This window comes from Staurois parvus, unplaced genomic scaffold (assembly GCF_062004578.1).
Source record: "Staurois parvus isolate SC_StPar_1 unplaced genomic scaffold, SC_StPar_1.0 ptg000719l, whole genome shotgun sequence".
Taxonomy (NCBI): Eukaryota; Metazoa; Chordata; class Amphibia; order Anura; family Ranidae; genus Staurois; species Staurois parvus.
Window position 1 is genome coordinate 11000024 of NW_028318515.1, and position 13427 is coordinate 11013450.

The 13427-nt window shown below is 38.7% G+C and overlaps 1 protein-coding gene across 19 annotated transcripts in view; it reads right to left on the bottom strand.

Annotated features, from left to right (window-relative positions):
- The window catches only part of RIMBP2 (RIMS binding protein 2), a 593145-nt gene that overhangs the window by 227123 nt on the left and 352595 nt on the right, over window positions 1-13427 (bottom strand). For all 19 annotated transcript variants that reach the window (XM_089653728.1, XM_089653746.1, XM_089653735.1 and 16 more), the window contains exon 7: window positions 85-174. In XM_089653728.1, the coding sequence (XP_089509854.1) occupies window positions 85-174 (90 nt within the window). The remainder of the gene's footprint in view (window positions 1-84; window positions 175-13427) is intronic.

Below are 13427 nucleotides of genomic sequence, written 5' to 3' on the forward strand. Positions count from 1 at the left end.
TTTTCTACACTAAAGATGTAAATCACTAAAGACCAAGGACATGTCAACATGAAATCTGTATACCATTACCAAAGTGACAATTACCTGGTCATATTGCAAGGCCCTTTGGGATAGGCTGGCATACTGAAGACTTAAGCGACTCTTGTCTTGTACAGCATCTTTTAATTCATCTTCCTACAAGAAACCAAACAGGAAAGCAGTGACTTTGTGGAACTTAACATAAAATGTAACTTTTATATTTAAAATGAATATGGAGAAACAGTAACATGAAAATAATAATGTATACACTCAGTAAATCCTAAAAATACCAAAGTCATTAAGTTCAACTTGTACCATTCTAACGCAATGCATTCTGGTCATTTTCAGCCATATTGGGATATGGTCTAAGTAAAACTGTCCGTTTTTTGATTTTTCCAATTTTCCTATGAATGTGGAGACTACTAACTAACTCACATCCACCTCACTTTGAGAGCATAGAAATCAGTCAATCAACAACATTAGTCCAGGTAACCTAAAAATCTTATTTACAACTAATTAAATTAATTCATTATATAATCAATACATAAAAAAACAATACTCCTAAGATTTTTTTTAGCTGGTCAGATTAAAGACAATAACCAGATAATTGGTGATTGAATTACTGCAATCAATAATTAAATCAACTATAATAAATATTTCATACGTTAAACTAATAACATACAGTATTTACTGAACCTATAATATTTACTGGACTAACAAATATGGTAGCTTTTGGCACAGGAAAGTTTGTCTTCAGCACAGAGCATAGAGGATGCAGTAGAAGGGAGTATGCAAACAAAGTGCTACTTCATGAAGGGCTACTATAAAGATTAGGGTTAGATGAATAGTGTGAGGTTTAGGGTTACAGGGAGGGAGGATTAATTAGGGTTAATAAGCATATCGTTAGTGTGAGGATTAGGGTTATAGGAAGACATTAGTGTAAGGTTTAGGATTGCAGGGAGGTTAGTGTGAGGTTTAAGGGTACAAGGAGTGTTCATGTATAGGGGTTTAGGGTTATAGGGAGGGTTACAGTGATGTTTAGGATTACAGGTAGGGTTGGTGTGAGGATTAGGGTTATAAGAGTGTTAGAATGAGGAGGGCCCAGGGTAGGGTATTGTTCTCTGCACCGAAAACTAACAGAACCCATTTCCTGGCACTGAAACAAATTTACTAAATAAATGAATTAAATCACCTGAGAATAATTTTGGAAACTATAAGTTCATGCATAAATAGTTATTACAGTTAAATACATTAAACTCATTAATCAAGAGAGAATAAATAAGCAAATGAACATATTAGCCAAATCACATTAACAAGCTAATTAATCCCAAATCCTATAAAATCCTATGCTACTGTAAATAATTAGAGCTTTGTCAACTAAAATACTAAACTTAATAACCTAAATTTACCTACCTAATAACCATCCTAATGGCAATCAAGGCTTTGCAAACAAAGTTTAAAAGACATCTGTATCTTTACATACAGCAAATGTGCCCTACCCACCTCCCTTGCCCTCCCCTTCCAATAGAATCCCCCCTTCTTACCGCAGCCCAGCCAACGTGCACCTTTTCCATTGGCTTCCAGTCCAATCAATGTATTGCCATACATGAGTGTACACTTAAGCTCGCCAGCTCATTGAGGAGGCCTAGAGTCACCAGTGCCTCCATATATAGCAGATTGCCTGCTGATCTGAGGTAAATAGAAGAGGACATCTATGTGATTGGTACCATTAAAATTCTATTTGGATCCTGGTTTCTGCTCTCTACCTGCTCTGACCTTTTGTCTGACTCTTCAACTATAACTTTTTGCTGCATGCCACAACCTGACCATGCATATAATTTGGTACTGTACATGATCCTGTCTGAATTGTCATCTATCACTGGCCAAGGAACCCCAAAGGCTTCACTCTATTAGTTGTCATGGAAAACAGTGGTTTGATGAAGATCAGGCACTTCTAGAGTATGCACCTTGGAGATGGCAACAGCTTTCCATCAGCTGCTAGTGATATAGAGGATCCATTTTAAACATGACTCTGGAGTTGATTTACTAAAACTGGTACAATGAGAACATGGTGAAGTTGTGCATGGTAGCCAATCAGCTTCTACTTTCAACTTGTTCATTTAAGCTTTGGCAAGAAAACCTGGAAGCTGATTGGTTTCTATGCAGAGTTGCGCCAGATTTTGTACTCTCCAGTTTTAGTAATTAAACCCCACTGTCTATTCTTTTTTCCACAGATGAAACTACAAAGAGGGAGAGGATTGTAGCATGTATTAAGAATGTGTAATAATTCTAACAAAAGTTTCTTTGTGGTCACTATGAATGGCATAGCATGAGGATCATGTGACTGGGAATGAAGCAGCCTGGTTCCTGATTAACGTTTCAGAACCCCAGTCTTGTATCAAAAGCAGCCTAGTTCCAAAAAAGAGCATTAGCATGACAGCATGTTGTTTCTGTAAAAAAGCTTTCAATTAATGTCCTTCTGCATAACGTCAATATGCATATTGTGGCTGCAAAACTGATCATTAAAAATTGCAACATAAAAATCCACAGTAACTGGATGATAGCTACATCATCTCAGTGCGGAAGTCAGTGGGTAACTCTCTGAGCCTGGCACAGCTGCAAAAGTTTTTTTCAGAGCAGATCCGCATCTGACAGGAATAAGGGTTGAAAAAATGTTGGCGAGTGATACTGCCACATAGCATATGAAAAATCTTATTATACTGTCTCAGTGATTGAAACAAGGAGACTTCTGATAGATACTACGTGTTGAGAGTGCTATGGGTATAGCTTGATCACTGCTTGCAAGGCTTACTGATTGCCAGGTATTCAGTTGACAGGATTTCTTTAGTAGCATGCAGAGAAAATTCTATGTGTTACTGAATTTGTTATTCAGGTGAAACGCATCATTCCACAACCAGCATGACTTGCCAAGTGGAGACTGGTTGTTGGCCAGCCTAGCTCATTAAATCACTGCTCTCTCTAGCGCTGCTGAGTGGACATCTGCCCAATTCCATTTGTAGTCAGCCTATCAATTTGCTACATGCAGAGCTGCAAATTGCTCTGTAAGAGCTGTGCATTCTCTGACCTCTTACCATCACAGGGAATACTATAGTAATGTGATGAAAACATTTAGCATGCCTATAACAAACGTTACATGCCTGTCTATAGAGACACTGTTCCTACAATGAAAACAAATGTATTCCTATACAAGCAAAATCACATTTATTCTGGTCACTCAAAGCAAAGTCCATTTTATTTAAAACAAGGTTTTCTATTTGTTTCTTTTCTTTATGCAATGCAGAAAAATTTAAATTTAAATTACACAAAGTATCTTGCGATATTTATCACCATAAACATATAAAGTATATTCTTTACCTGCCAATCTAAAATTTTTACTGTCATTACAAGTGTAATAGGATAATGCAAGAATCAGTCGGGTAGACAGTATTCACTCTTTTTCTCTTATGATGGTACAGCTCTTTACGTATTTATTGCAATTCATAATACATTATAACTTTGGTATTTGTCATAACATTACTGTATGTCTAAGGAATGCAGCTGTCTCAGTAAGCTTTCAGAGTCAGTGGAACAAATTCCCTAGAAACACCTAGGTGGAAAGTGTGTCTGACATTAAGAATGACTGAGCAATTTAAAGCTAAAAGGGAGTTTTAGGGAGAAGGAGAAGGAGAAAGAGGAGGAGAAGGCGGAGAAGGAGAAGGAGAAGAAGGAGAAGGAGAAGGAGAAGAAGGAGAAGGAGGAGAAGGAGGAGAAGGAGGAGAAGGAGAAGAAGGAGAAGGAGAAGAAGGAGAAGAAGGAGGAGAAGGAGAAGGCAGAGAAGGAGAAGAGAAAACAATACAGTTGCAGACCTGCATTACCTATATTACTGAAAGAAACTAAATAAGTGAAGGGACAAACGCCAGCCTTTTGTGCAAGGTGGTGAATATATTTTAGTAAACGATCGTCTGAGGGGTATTTCATTTCTCTATTGACTACATATGTCTTTATGCTTACTATGCACTGCCTTAAAATAATTAGCATATATTATGATAGACAGAGTAACTTTGAGAAGTGATTTCACAACAATTTGTTCAAACGTGGGCAATATGGATCCCAACTGTATTAGAAATATGTTAACAGGGAAAAGACTATGAGACAGCTTTCCACACATGCTATTTATGTGCAATATACTGTATAGTACATGTAAATACAAACAATCAACACTGGAAAACTGCATCTACAATGTGCACAGCATAATAAACTAAGGAAACTAATCATAAATCGTTTTTTACGCACCAAGTTTCAGTCATCCTGAATCTGATTCTTTGCTGTGATTTACTGTACTGCAGTATGGACATCATCACTGTCCAATGAACAGCATTCTATGTTAGTCTGCCTTTATTTTGTCTTAAAAACTTACTCTATTTGTAGATGGTGCTTTCTCTACTGTGTTCAGGATAACAATGTAGCTTTTGTACACAGTAGTACCCCAGCACTGTGACATTATTATGTTGGTGTTATTATGATCTAATTCAGTGGTCTCTAAACTGTGGTCCTTTGCTTGCCTTTATTCAGCCCTTGGAACACTATTCCTACCACTGACACTAATGATTTGGCACCACTCGTTCTACTGACACCAACAATGAGGCACAATGATGGCGCACCATTGCTTTCACTGACACCAATGATCAGGAACTATTCCTCCCACTGACAACAATTGGCCACCATTCTGTCCACTGACATTAACAATGGGGCACTATTCCTCTCACTGACACCACTAATAGGGTACTACTCCTACCTCTAACACCAACGCTGGGGAACTATTCTTCCCTCTGCTACTGACAATTACCACTATTCCTCCCACAATTACTAATGATGGGGCATTATTCTTCCTTCTACAGACCATAGGTGCAATGTAATTTTTATACTCTCACAGACTACAAAGCCTGAAACAGCATGCGTGGGTATTTTCTTCTCCTACTGGCCACAGTCCAGACCCCTTAAAGGGGTACTCCTCCTCCCGCCCCCTTTCTCCTTCAAATTTGGAACATATTTTTTTCGGGGGGGGGGGGGAGTGGGTACCTGGTTTTGACAGGTAACCGTTCCCCCACTTCTGACTGGATCGCTGCAGCAATCCAAGATGAATTTTAGCCAACCTCCTTCCCCCGCAGCCTTCTGGGACATGTCACATGCCAGAAAACCATGGCACCAGTCAGAGCATTCACAGCCAACTGCCCACAGTTAGTATGGTGGCGCCGGGGTCCAAAGCCTGCTGAAGAAAGCGACCGATTGAGGACAGAGCTGGATCTTCGGACAGCTGAGTGTCTGTTTTTTAGAAGTCAGCTGCTACAGTTTTTGTAGCTGCTGATTTTTAATTTTTCCCAAGGTGACTGAAATACCATTTTAAAATCTTAAGAACAGTAAGTTGGCTCTTTGTTTACAAAGTTTGGAGACCCCTGATCTAATTAAACAAAAAGGGAATCTAACAAACTGAAAACATATTTAATGTGTCTGCCCCGTACAATCTCATTTTCAGACACCAAGCAGATGAATGTATTACTTTACAAAGCAAATGACTCTGACATGCATGACAATAATACTGTAAGTTGCAAAATGCTGCAAGTACAGAAAAATACTTGTTGCAATGTCAGAAAACTAGTGAGCTCCAAACCACCTTTTGGGATGACAACACAGTGCCTTTTCTGCACAAAAGAAAACACCAATGTTGTAAAAAGTAAAAATAAAAAATAATGCTGCAACATGCACTAGAGAGGAAGAAGGAGGTTTGGGGTTTAATTTTCCCCAGACCTTCAGGAGTCAAACATTTGCTACAGGCAAAAGCTACTAGCAGAAATCTGTTTGTGGAAGTGCAGGAGTACTGATGTTTAGAACAACAACCATGCAGGGGTGTGAAATTTTGGGTTTACACATTATATTTACCCTATCTCTTTTCCTCAATATCCTCACTAAGGTGTTATATAGTGCTACGCTAGGTTGCTGAATCTTACTTAATAGTGTTTCCATGCTATTTAAACCTGTATTCTTTGTATGATCTTCATTAGACGTGCACCCAGAAATGTTTGCTTCATTTTGTTTTGAATGCATTTGTTTATTGAAGAATTTTGTTTCATCATATTCGTTTTGTTGAACTGATATGTTTTTGGAAATTGTTATGTATCTTCTGCATTCATTTTCTGTAGTTGTTGGTTCAGGTGGATTCGAAAAATGTTGTTGTTTTTTTTGGAAGATTGTTAAATATTAGTTTTCAGTTGCAATATTTCAGATGGTTTGTTATACATATATCAAAACTGTTCGATTGTTACAGATGCAATGGAATAAATATATAGCAAAATTCAGCGCTCCAGATTTTTCAAACCTAAGAATTGCATTAGACTGTGGAACTGAAGTGACTGACTGTGACAATTACAAATTCAATTTAAATCACAAATTTACTCGAATCCGAATTATGGAATTAATTTAATAACTGAATTAGTTTCTCGGTGGGCCTGAACTACTATCACATCATGTGACGTCATCTGAATGAAACAAATGCATTTGTTAATTTTGTTATAACTTTTTTTTGGACTCATTGACATTTGGAGATTCATATACATCCGAAAACAAGTTTTCGTCCGAAAATCAATTAATTACTAAACGAAATGTGAGATATCTAATCTTCATTGCATGCTTACATTGGTCCAGCTTGTACCAATGTAAGCATGCATGTCTTATGCCTGAGGGTACCTACAGTGATCACCACTATTTTCCAGGTACTGTATTGACTTCCATTTGAAGACTGACTACATGTGATTGCTTAACTCCTTGGTGCCAAGTGCATGCAAATATGAGGTCTCTCGGTGGCTTGGCCTTGGCACCAAGGGGCCACATATTTTTGTACTCAATGTAAATAAAAGATGTGCCAAGGGAGCATGCCCTGCACACTCCCGACACATTTACTGGTGCCTACTTGTGGTAGATAGCTTTCCGATTATATGACAGCCAATCACAGTGGTCAAATGACCTTAAACCCCAAACCACCTCCCAGCCCTTTAACGGGTTTGTGACTCTAAAGGTGGGATGGCGCCAAGGGGTTAATCGGCACTGCTGCCATTTACAGAACATCTCTTTTCAGGGAACACTTTGTATGCATTGAAAAAGGTGTCCCGTTAATGGCATAAGTCCTCAGTGAGTCACCACCTGTTCTCATTGTGCATCATTGTGTGACGGGAAGACACTTGGCACATGACACAGATCATAGTGGCTATGACTGTCGTAGCTCCAACTATTACAATGATTATCAGCTTCCCAAGCAGTCTCTCAGCTATGATACATGCATACTTACAATGGTCCAAGGTGAACCAATTTAAGTATGTAAAAAATATCATACCTGGAGTTTACCTTACTTTATACAGTTTTCTTAAGCAAATCATTTTTGTTAATCTATTGCAAAGTTTCTTACCCAGAGATCCTGCCAGTAACAGCAATTCCTGTTTCAATGTGACAACACCAAGCCACTGTTTCTAAGGTAGCATTAGTGTAGTCAGCCTGGCATGCAAGCTTCTCTAGTTTGTCATTTGGCTGTCTGATTGACTAGATAGACAACCAAATGGCAAAATAAAAGAGCACAGATATCAGGCTGATGACACTGCTGCTAATTAAGTGGTAGTGGCCTACTGTTGTCTGCACTGTTGCTTGCTTCCTCATGTAAGAAATTTACAACAAATCTAAGTAGTGGACTTATATCACATCTCAATATAAAACTTCCAGAGGTACCATCTCATTATCATACCATGTATAGGAACCAACTGTCCCATATGGGGTGGGAAAAATGTGGGATTGTTTTGCATCATTTATTTTAGTAGTATATTATGTAACACAGCATACAATTTTATAACAATTAAAAGCATATTTTATTATTAATTGAAAAGAAACATCAATGTTTGGATGTTTGGTGCCAACTCTTACAGCTTTTACACAGTGCTTAAAATCGTCATGTTTCCTGATCACAAATTGCTTCTTCGGGATATGCACTAAAGCAGGGCTTGTTCATCATGTCCAGTTTGAAATCACAATTATATCTGTGAATAATCATAAATATCACCCCCCACCCCCCTAATACATACATGAGTCTTCACTTGATCCAGCGCTGTTCAGCAGCTCGCTCCCCTAACATCCCGGTCGTACAGGCCTGCTACTGACTCCAGCTGCTGACAGTCAAATCCTGTTATGTGGGAGTAAGGGGCAGGGCCGAGCCGTGCTGTCTGTGTCTATGGAAATCTTTAGGAAGTGACTTAATATGGTAGCACACTGAGAAGGGGAGGAGCCTGGAGCGCTAACGGGGGACCCAAGAAGAGGAGGTTCAAGGCTGCTCTGTGCAATTCCATTGCACAGAGCAGATAAGTGTAAACCTGCTTGTTATTATTAAAAAAATGTAGTTTACAATCACTTTTAGGCATATCCTGTGTTTTATGATCATGAAACGTGTCAATTTTAAGCACTGTGTAAAAGCTACAAAATTTGAAACATTGATGTGCCTTTTAAAATAATAATACAATATGCTTTTAATGACAACACTGTATGTTCTGTAACATAATAGAATCCTCCTCCCAGGTGCATTTAAAGTCCTAAATTTTTTCCAACCACAAAAGGGTTGGTTAGCTGTTCCCCATGTAAGAAACTTTGCAGTAGATTAACAAAGTATTTAATGAAGACAACTGCATACAGTGAGGCATAATGCCAAACATTAAAAATAAATATATATATATATATATAGCCTATTCACGTGCATTGGTGCATTGCCAAGGGTTAAAATGAATGGCAATATGGCAGCATATTCATTTGAATGGGGTGCATAATGCATCAGAATGCGGCAAGTAAGATGCATGTACCTTTTCTGCCAGCTCACATCTGCAAAGCATGTTTGTTGGCAAGGTGCAGAATTCAGAATGTGCCCTATTGCAACACAATGGTGTGAATTGCCCTCAGGGTTTCTAAGAAATGTATAAAAAGGTGCATATATATATATATATATATATAGATATATATATATATAGATATTTACACACACATACTGTATACATGGTATATCATGACTTTGTGGTTACATATACTTTACTACACAACACAAATGAACAATTCCTTAAAAATCATACACTTGAACATCTATAAACAAATTGGATGACATTATTACATTATAATATTTTTACCAACATAAAAAAACCCAGCTGAAATGGCTTTGTACATTTCAATGCTGCACAAAGCATATAATATATAAATAAATAATATTTAAATTTAGCATTGGAGAATTATTGCTAGCTAAATCCCTGAAGTGAGCTGTGAGGATGTAGAACAGATAAAGAGGTCATTATCAAAGAGAACAGTTATATTGGGGGCAACTCAATAAGAATCCATAAAGTAATAGTAGAGAACACTGTATATCAAATAAAACACAGCATGCATGGGACACTGGTCTATCATACTCTGACATATAGAACCCATCTGTTCTTCCCTAAAGCTCCATGTGGCACCCCTTTTACCTCAGAATATATAAGCTGCATCCTTTCGAGCAGGCCAAGCAAAAGAGAATGAATGACTTGCAGTATGCTACCACCCTGGATTTCTTTCTAAGCAGAAGCATGCAAAGCTGGAAATGAAAGTACACAGTAGGAGGATGAGTTTTGCAACCTAATGTAATGTGACAATACTGTCTGGGTAACAAAAATCTGAGTTGCCTGGAGTAAGGCATCTGTTAGGATCTATCTGAATTATTCTGCCCAAACATATCTGGGTCATTTTTATTACGGCACCTTGTAATCACCTTAGCAAAGTACATTTCAAGGTTTCACCAATTAGCCTTCACTTGGGTAGTATAGCAGAAATGTCAAAGAATTATGTATAAAATTCCAAAGGGAATAAAATCAGATAGCCACCTCATTTTGTTGTGAAAGCCTTGATAATACAGTATATCCTGGCCAATTGTAAAATAATTCAAAACCCTTTCCTCACTGAAAGAAAAAAGGGTGGGTTATATTTCTTACTGCCAACATCCCTAACTGAAACAAATGTACTAAATCCCCTTTATTTACATACACAAAATACTGTATCAATGTTATTATGGCAGACACCTCTGCCGGACTGGGCCTCCTTGTTGGTCCTTTGGTGGTGCAGCTCATCTCGCCTTCCCCCTCACGGTTGGTGGTGGGGTGGTGCTAAATGGGCTGCTCTGCCTTTGCTCTCTGATGGAAAGTGTGGGCAACTTCTTGTGTGTGGGTGGTCTTCCAAGGAGTGTTGCCATCCTGCCCCTGGGGCTGGGCACTGTATCACCGGGGGGCTGCTTTCTGATGTGTAGTGCCACCCTCCTTTGGCAGCAGCAGGTGAGGGATGAGATTGATGAGGGTTCCACATCATTGGAGTAGGTGTCACCTATGACTTTATTGCACATACTCCCATACATATATTAGGTAAGACTGGGTTTCCTGATGGCTGACATTTGGATGGGAGCAGGTGTTTGCTTTGTTTATAAATGGTATGATGGATTATGTTTTCTATGCTTATACTTTTTTTATTTGAGATTGGCTCACTGGACACCATGTTCTTGGCAAGGGATTTATATTGGTCCCTACTTTACCATTACCTTTTCTTTTCCTTTTCTTTCCTTTTTTGCTGACGGGGTCACCCACACAACTTTTTTTGGAAACATGGTAATCACTTGCCTCATTTGAACATGTGTCCCTGATGACTCTAATGAGCACACTTGCATATATAGATAAGGTTGAGTTCACTCATGGCTGACACCAAGTTGGGAGTGGGTGGCTGTTCTGTTTTACAAATGGTATGAAGGTTTAATATTTTTCAATGTTTATTTTTTCATGTCTATATTACCTTTTTCTTTTCACCAACCTGAGAGGTTTTTATGAGTCTATACTATATTCTTTGTAGGGGATTTTACATTAGTGCTCTACAGGGGTGGACTGACAACTCATGGGGCCCCCAGGCAATAGGGGATCATGGGGCCCCTGTGTCATTGCCCAAGCTCAAAAAAGCCTATGAAAAAGGTACCAGGGGCATCTCATGGGGCCCCCTACTGACCCCGGGCCCTCGGGCAGTGCCTGAGTTTCCAAATGGTCAGTCCACCCCTGGTCCTCTACCATCACTTTTTCTTTTTCCATTGATGGGAACATTCACATTTAGAATTATGACAACCACTTGTTTGCTCCTTTTACAAAGGATGTTTGTCTAATTTTTTTCACCATGTATTTTTCATTGGTATTGTTTAATGGGATTTTGTTCCCTAATGGGTATATGGATCTTTATATCCCCTTTTTACCCAAGTACTTTCATGTTCCATACATGTGTTTGATGTGGATCCCAGTTAGCTCACCCTCTCTGTCATATGCCAGGTAGCCCCAGTGGATGTACATTGGCCCCTGGGATGTATCTTGATCTGGGTCCAGGGTGGGCAAGCAGTGTATTGGCAGCCCTACTCTTTTAACCATCTGTATTCAACTATTTATGTTTTTGTTGATCTATTATGTAAGTATAGCATGGACTAGCTAAAATGACAGCGTGTTGATACTATATTGGTACTATTTGCATAACACGATATACTTAATATTGTGATTGCTGCCTAGACACAGCATAACCCTGCTTTATCCACTGAAGGAGTTTTTCCAAAACGTGGTAGCTTTTGTCCTGCTGTCTCTACAAAAATTTAAGCCATGACAGGCATACTACAATTTTTCATATTATGGACACATGGGGCTTTAATAATTTTAGCCATGTTTATGTAATAACATTTATACAGTATTTTGTGTATGTAATGTATTTATATACTCTGTGGTTCTTTTGTAATAAACGTGGCATACTAGCCTTTTATTGAAATACACACAATTGTCATATCTGCCTTAAAAGTCCCATAAAGGGAGTTATGTACTATTCTTTCCTTACTGATTTCCATATTTCAGGAAATCATTTGACCAACATTTTTTTTTCTGGACGAATCTATGCAGTAACCTACTAATCAGATACCATACAGTGAACTCAAAGTGAAGTGGGCTCACCTTACCAGCAAACCTGGCTTTGCCTTAAATGATTAGGTGGAATGTTGTAATTAAACTTTAGCTTTATAAAAAAAGGTTGGGTTTTTAAGAAGCACAGAAATGATTGGGGAAGAAGCAATTATGTTTCACATGCAAACTGAACACACATTAAAAACCTACACTGCATCTAAGCACCACAAACCAAAATCCTATTTAATTGATTTTTTATATTTACAAGTAAACTCATTCATCCATTCTTGTCTCCATGCTTTATTTTGCTAATAAATCACTTTGAAAAACACCTTCTAGCATTCCTGGCCGTGGCCATCTTACAGTATGTAAGGGCAGATGATTCATGTAGCATTTACTTTCTGGAATTAATCTGCCCCTAGCTCAGGCAGGAGGGTGTGCTTAGCTGAGAAAACCTTTTCTCTCCTCCTGAAGACTCCTGGGATGTATGACATCATTTTCTTAGCTCTGGAAACCAGAAAGTGACTGAAGAAATGTAAAAGAAGTTTAAAACAAATATGAAAAACTTTCCTATATATTTACTAATGCTAGCAGCATAAGAATTAAAAATAGTCAATGTTGATTGAGAGAGAAGTTTCAGTTTAAGACCATGTAAATTAAAGTGGCTGTAAAGACTATAACTTATTTTAACCTTGCATTCTCTGCAGTAAAGTTTTACTTAACCCAGGACCCTGCATTCACTATATCTGGTCTCACACAGTACACATAATATGGAAATGCAATTATTTTAGTAATTATAAACTGCTTTTCTCACCAGCACTATGTAGCAGCCTTGTGACTATCAGTGTCTGGCTGAGCACTGGTTAAAGCTTGTAGGAGGAGTTTTCATTCTTTTTCAACTGTCCTATGAGGCTGCATGATCCCTGACCCTCTGTCTGGACAGTGCCTGTACCGATCACATCACCCTCCTCCCCCCAAAAAAAAAAATCTCCCTAGCAATACACACCAAACTGAACATGTGAAGAGTGTCTCCTAGGGCTCCGTACTATCAGCAGATGGACTGGGGACAGTAAAAGAAAGGGAGGATCAGAGAAGACAGGATCAAATAGCCTTTTTACAGTGTGGAAGATTAATCCCTTAGGTTTCACATTGAGTAAAACAAGCATGCTTTACTGCATACACAGACTGATTTTACTGTTGTGGGTTTAGTAACACTTTAAGGTAAAAAACCTTAAAGATGCAGCTCCATCCACCTGATCCCCCCTAAATACTTACCTGAGCCAGACCTCGATGCAGTGTGGTGCCTGAGAGCAATGGCACTGCTTTCTCTCTCCCTCCTCACTGGACACACTGAGTGCAGTAGGAGCCGCTGGTCAATCCACTCCAAGGGCAATCCAATGACAT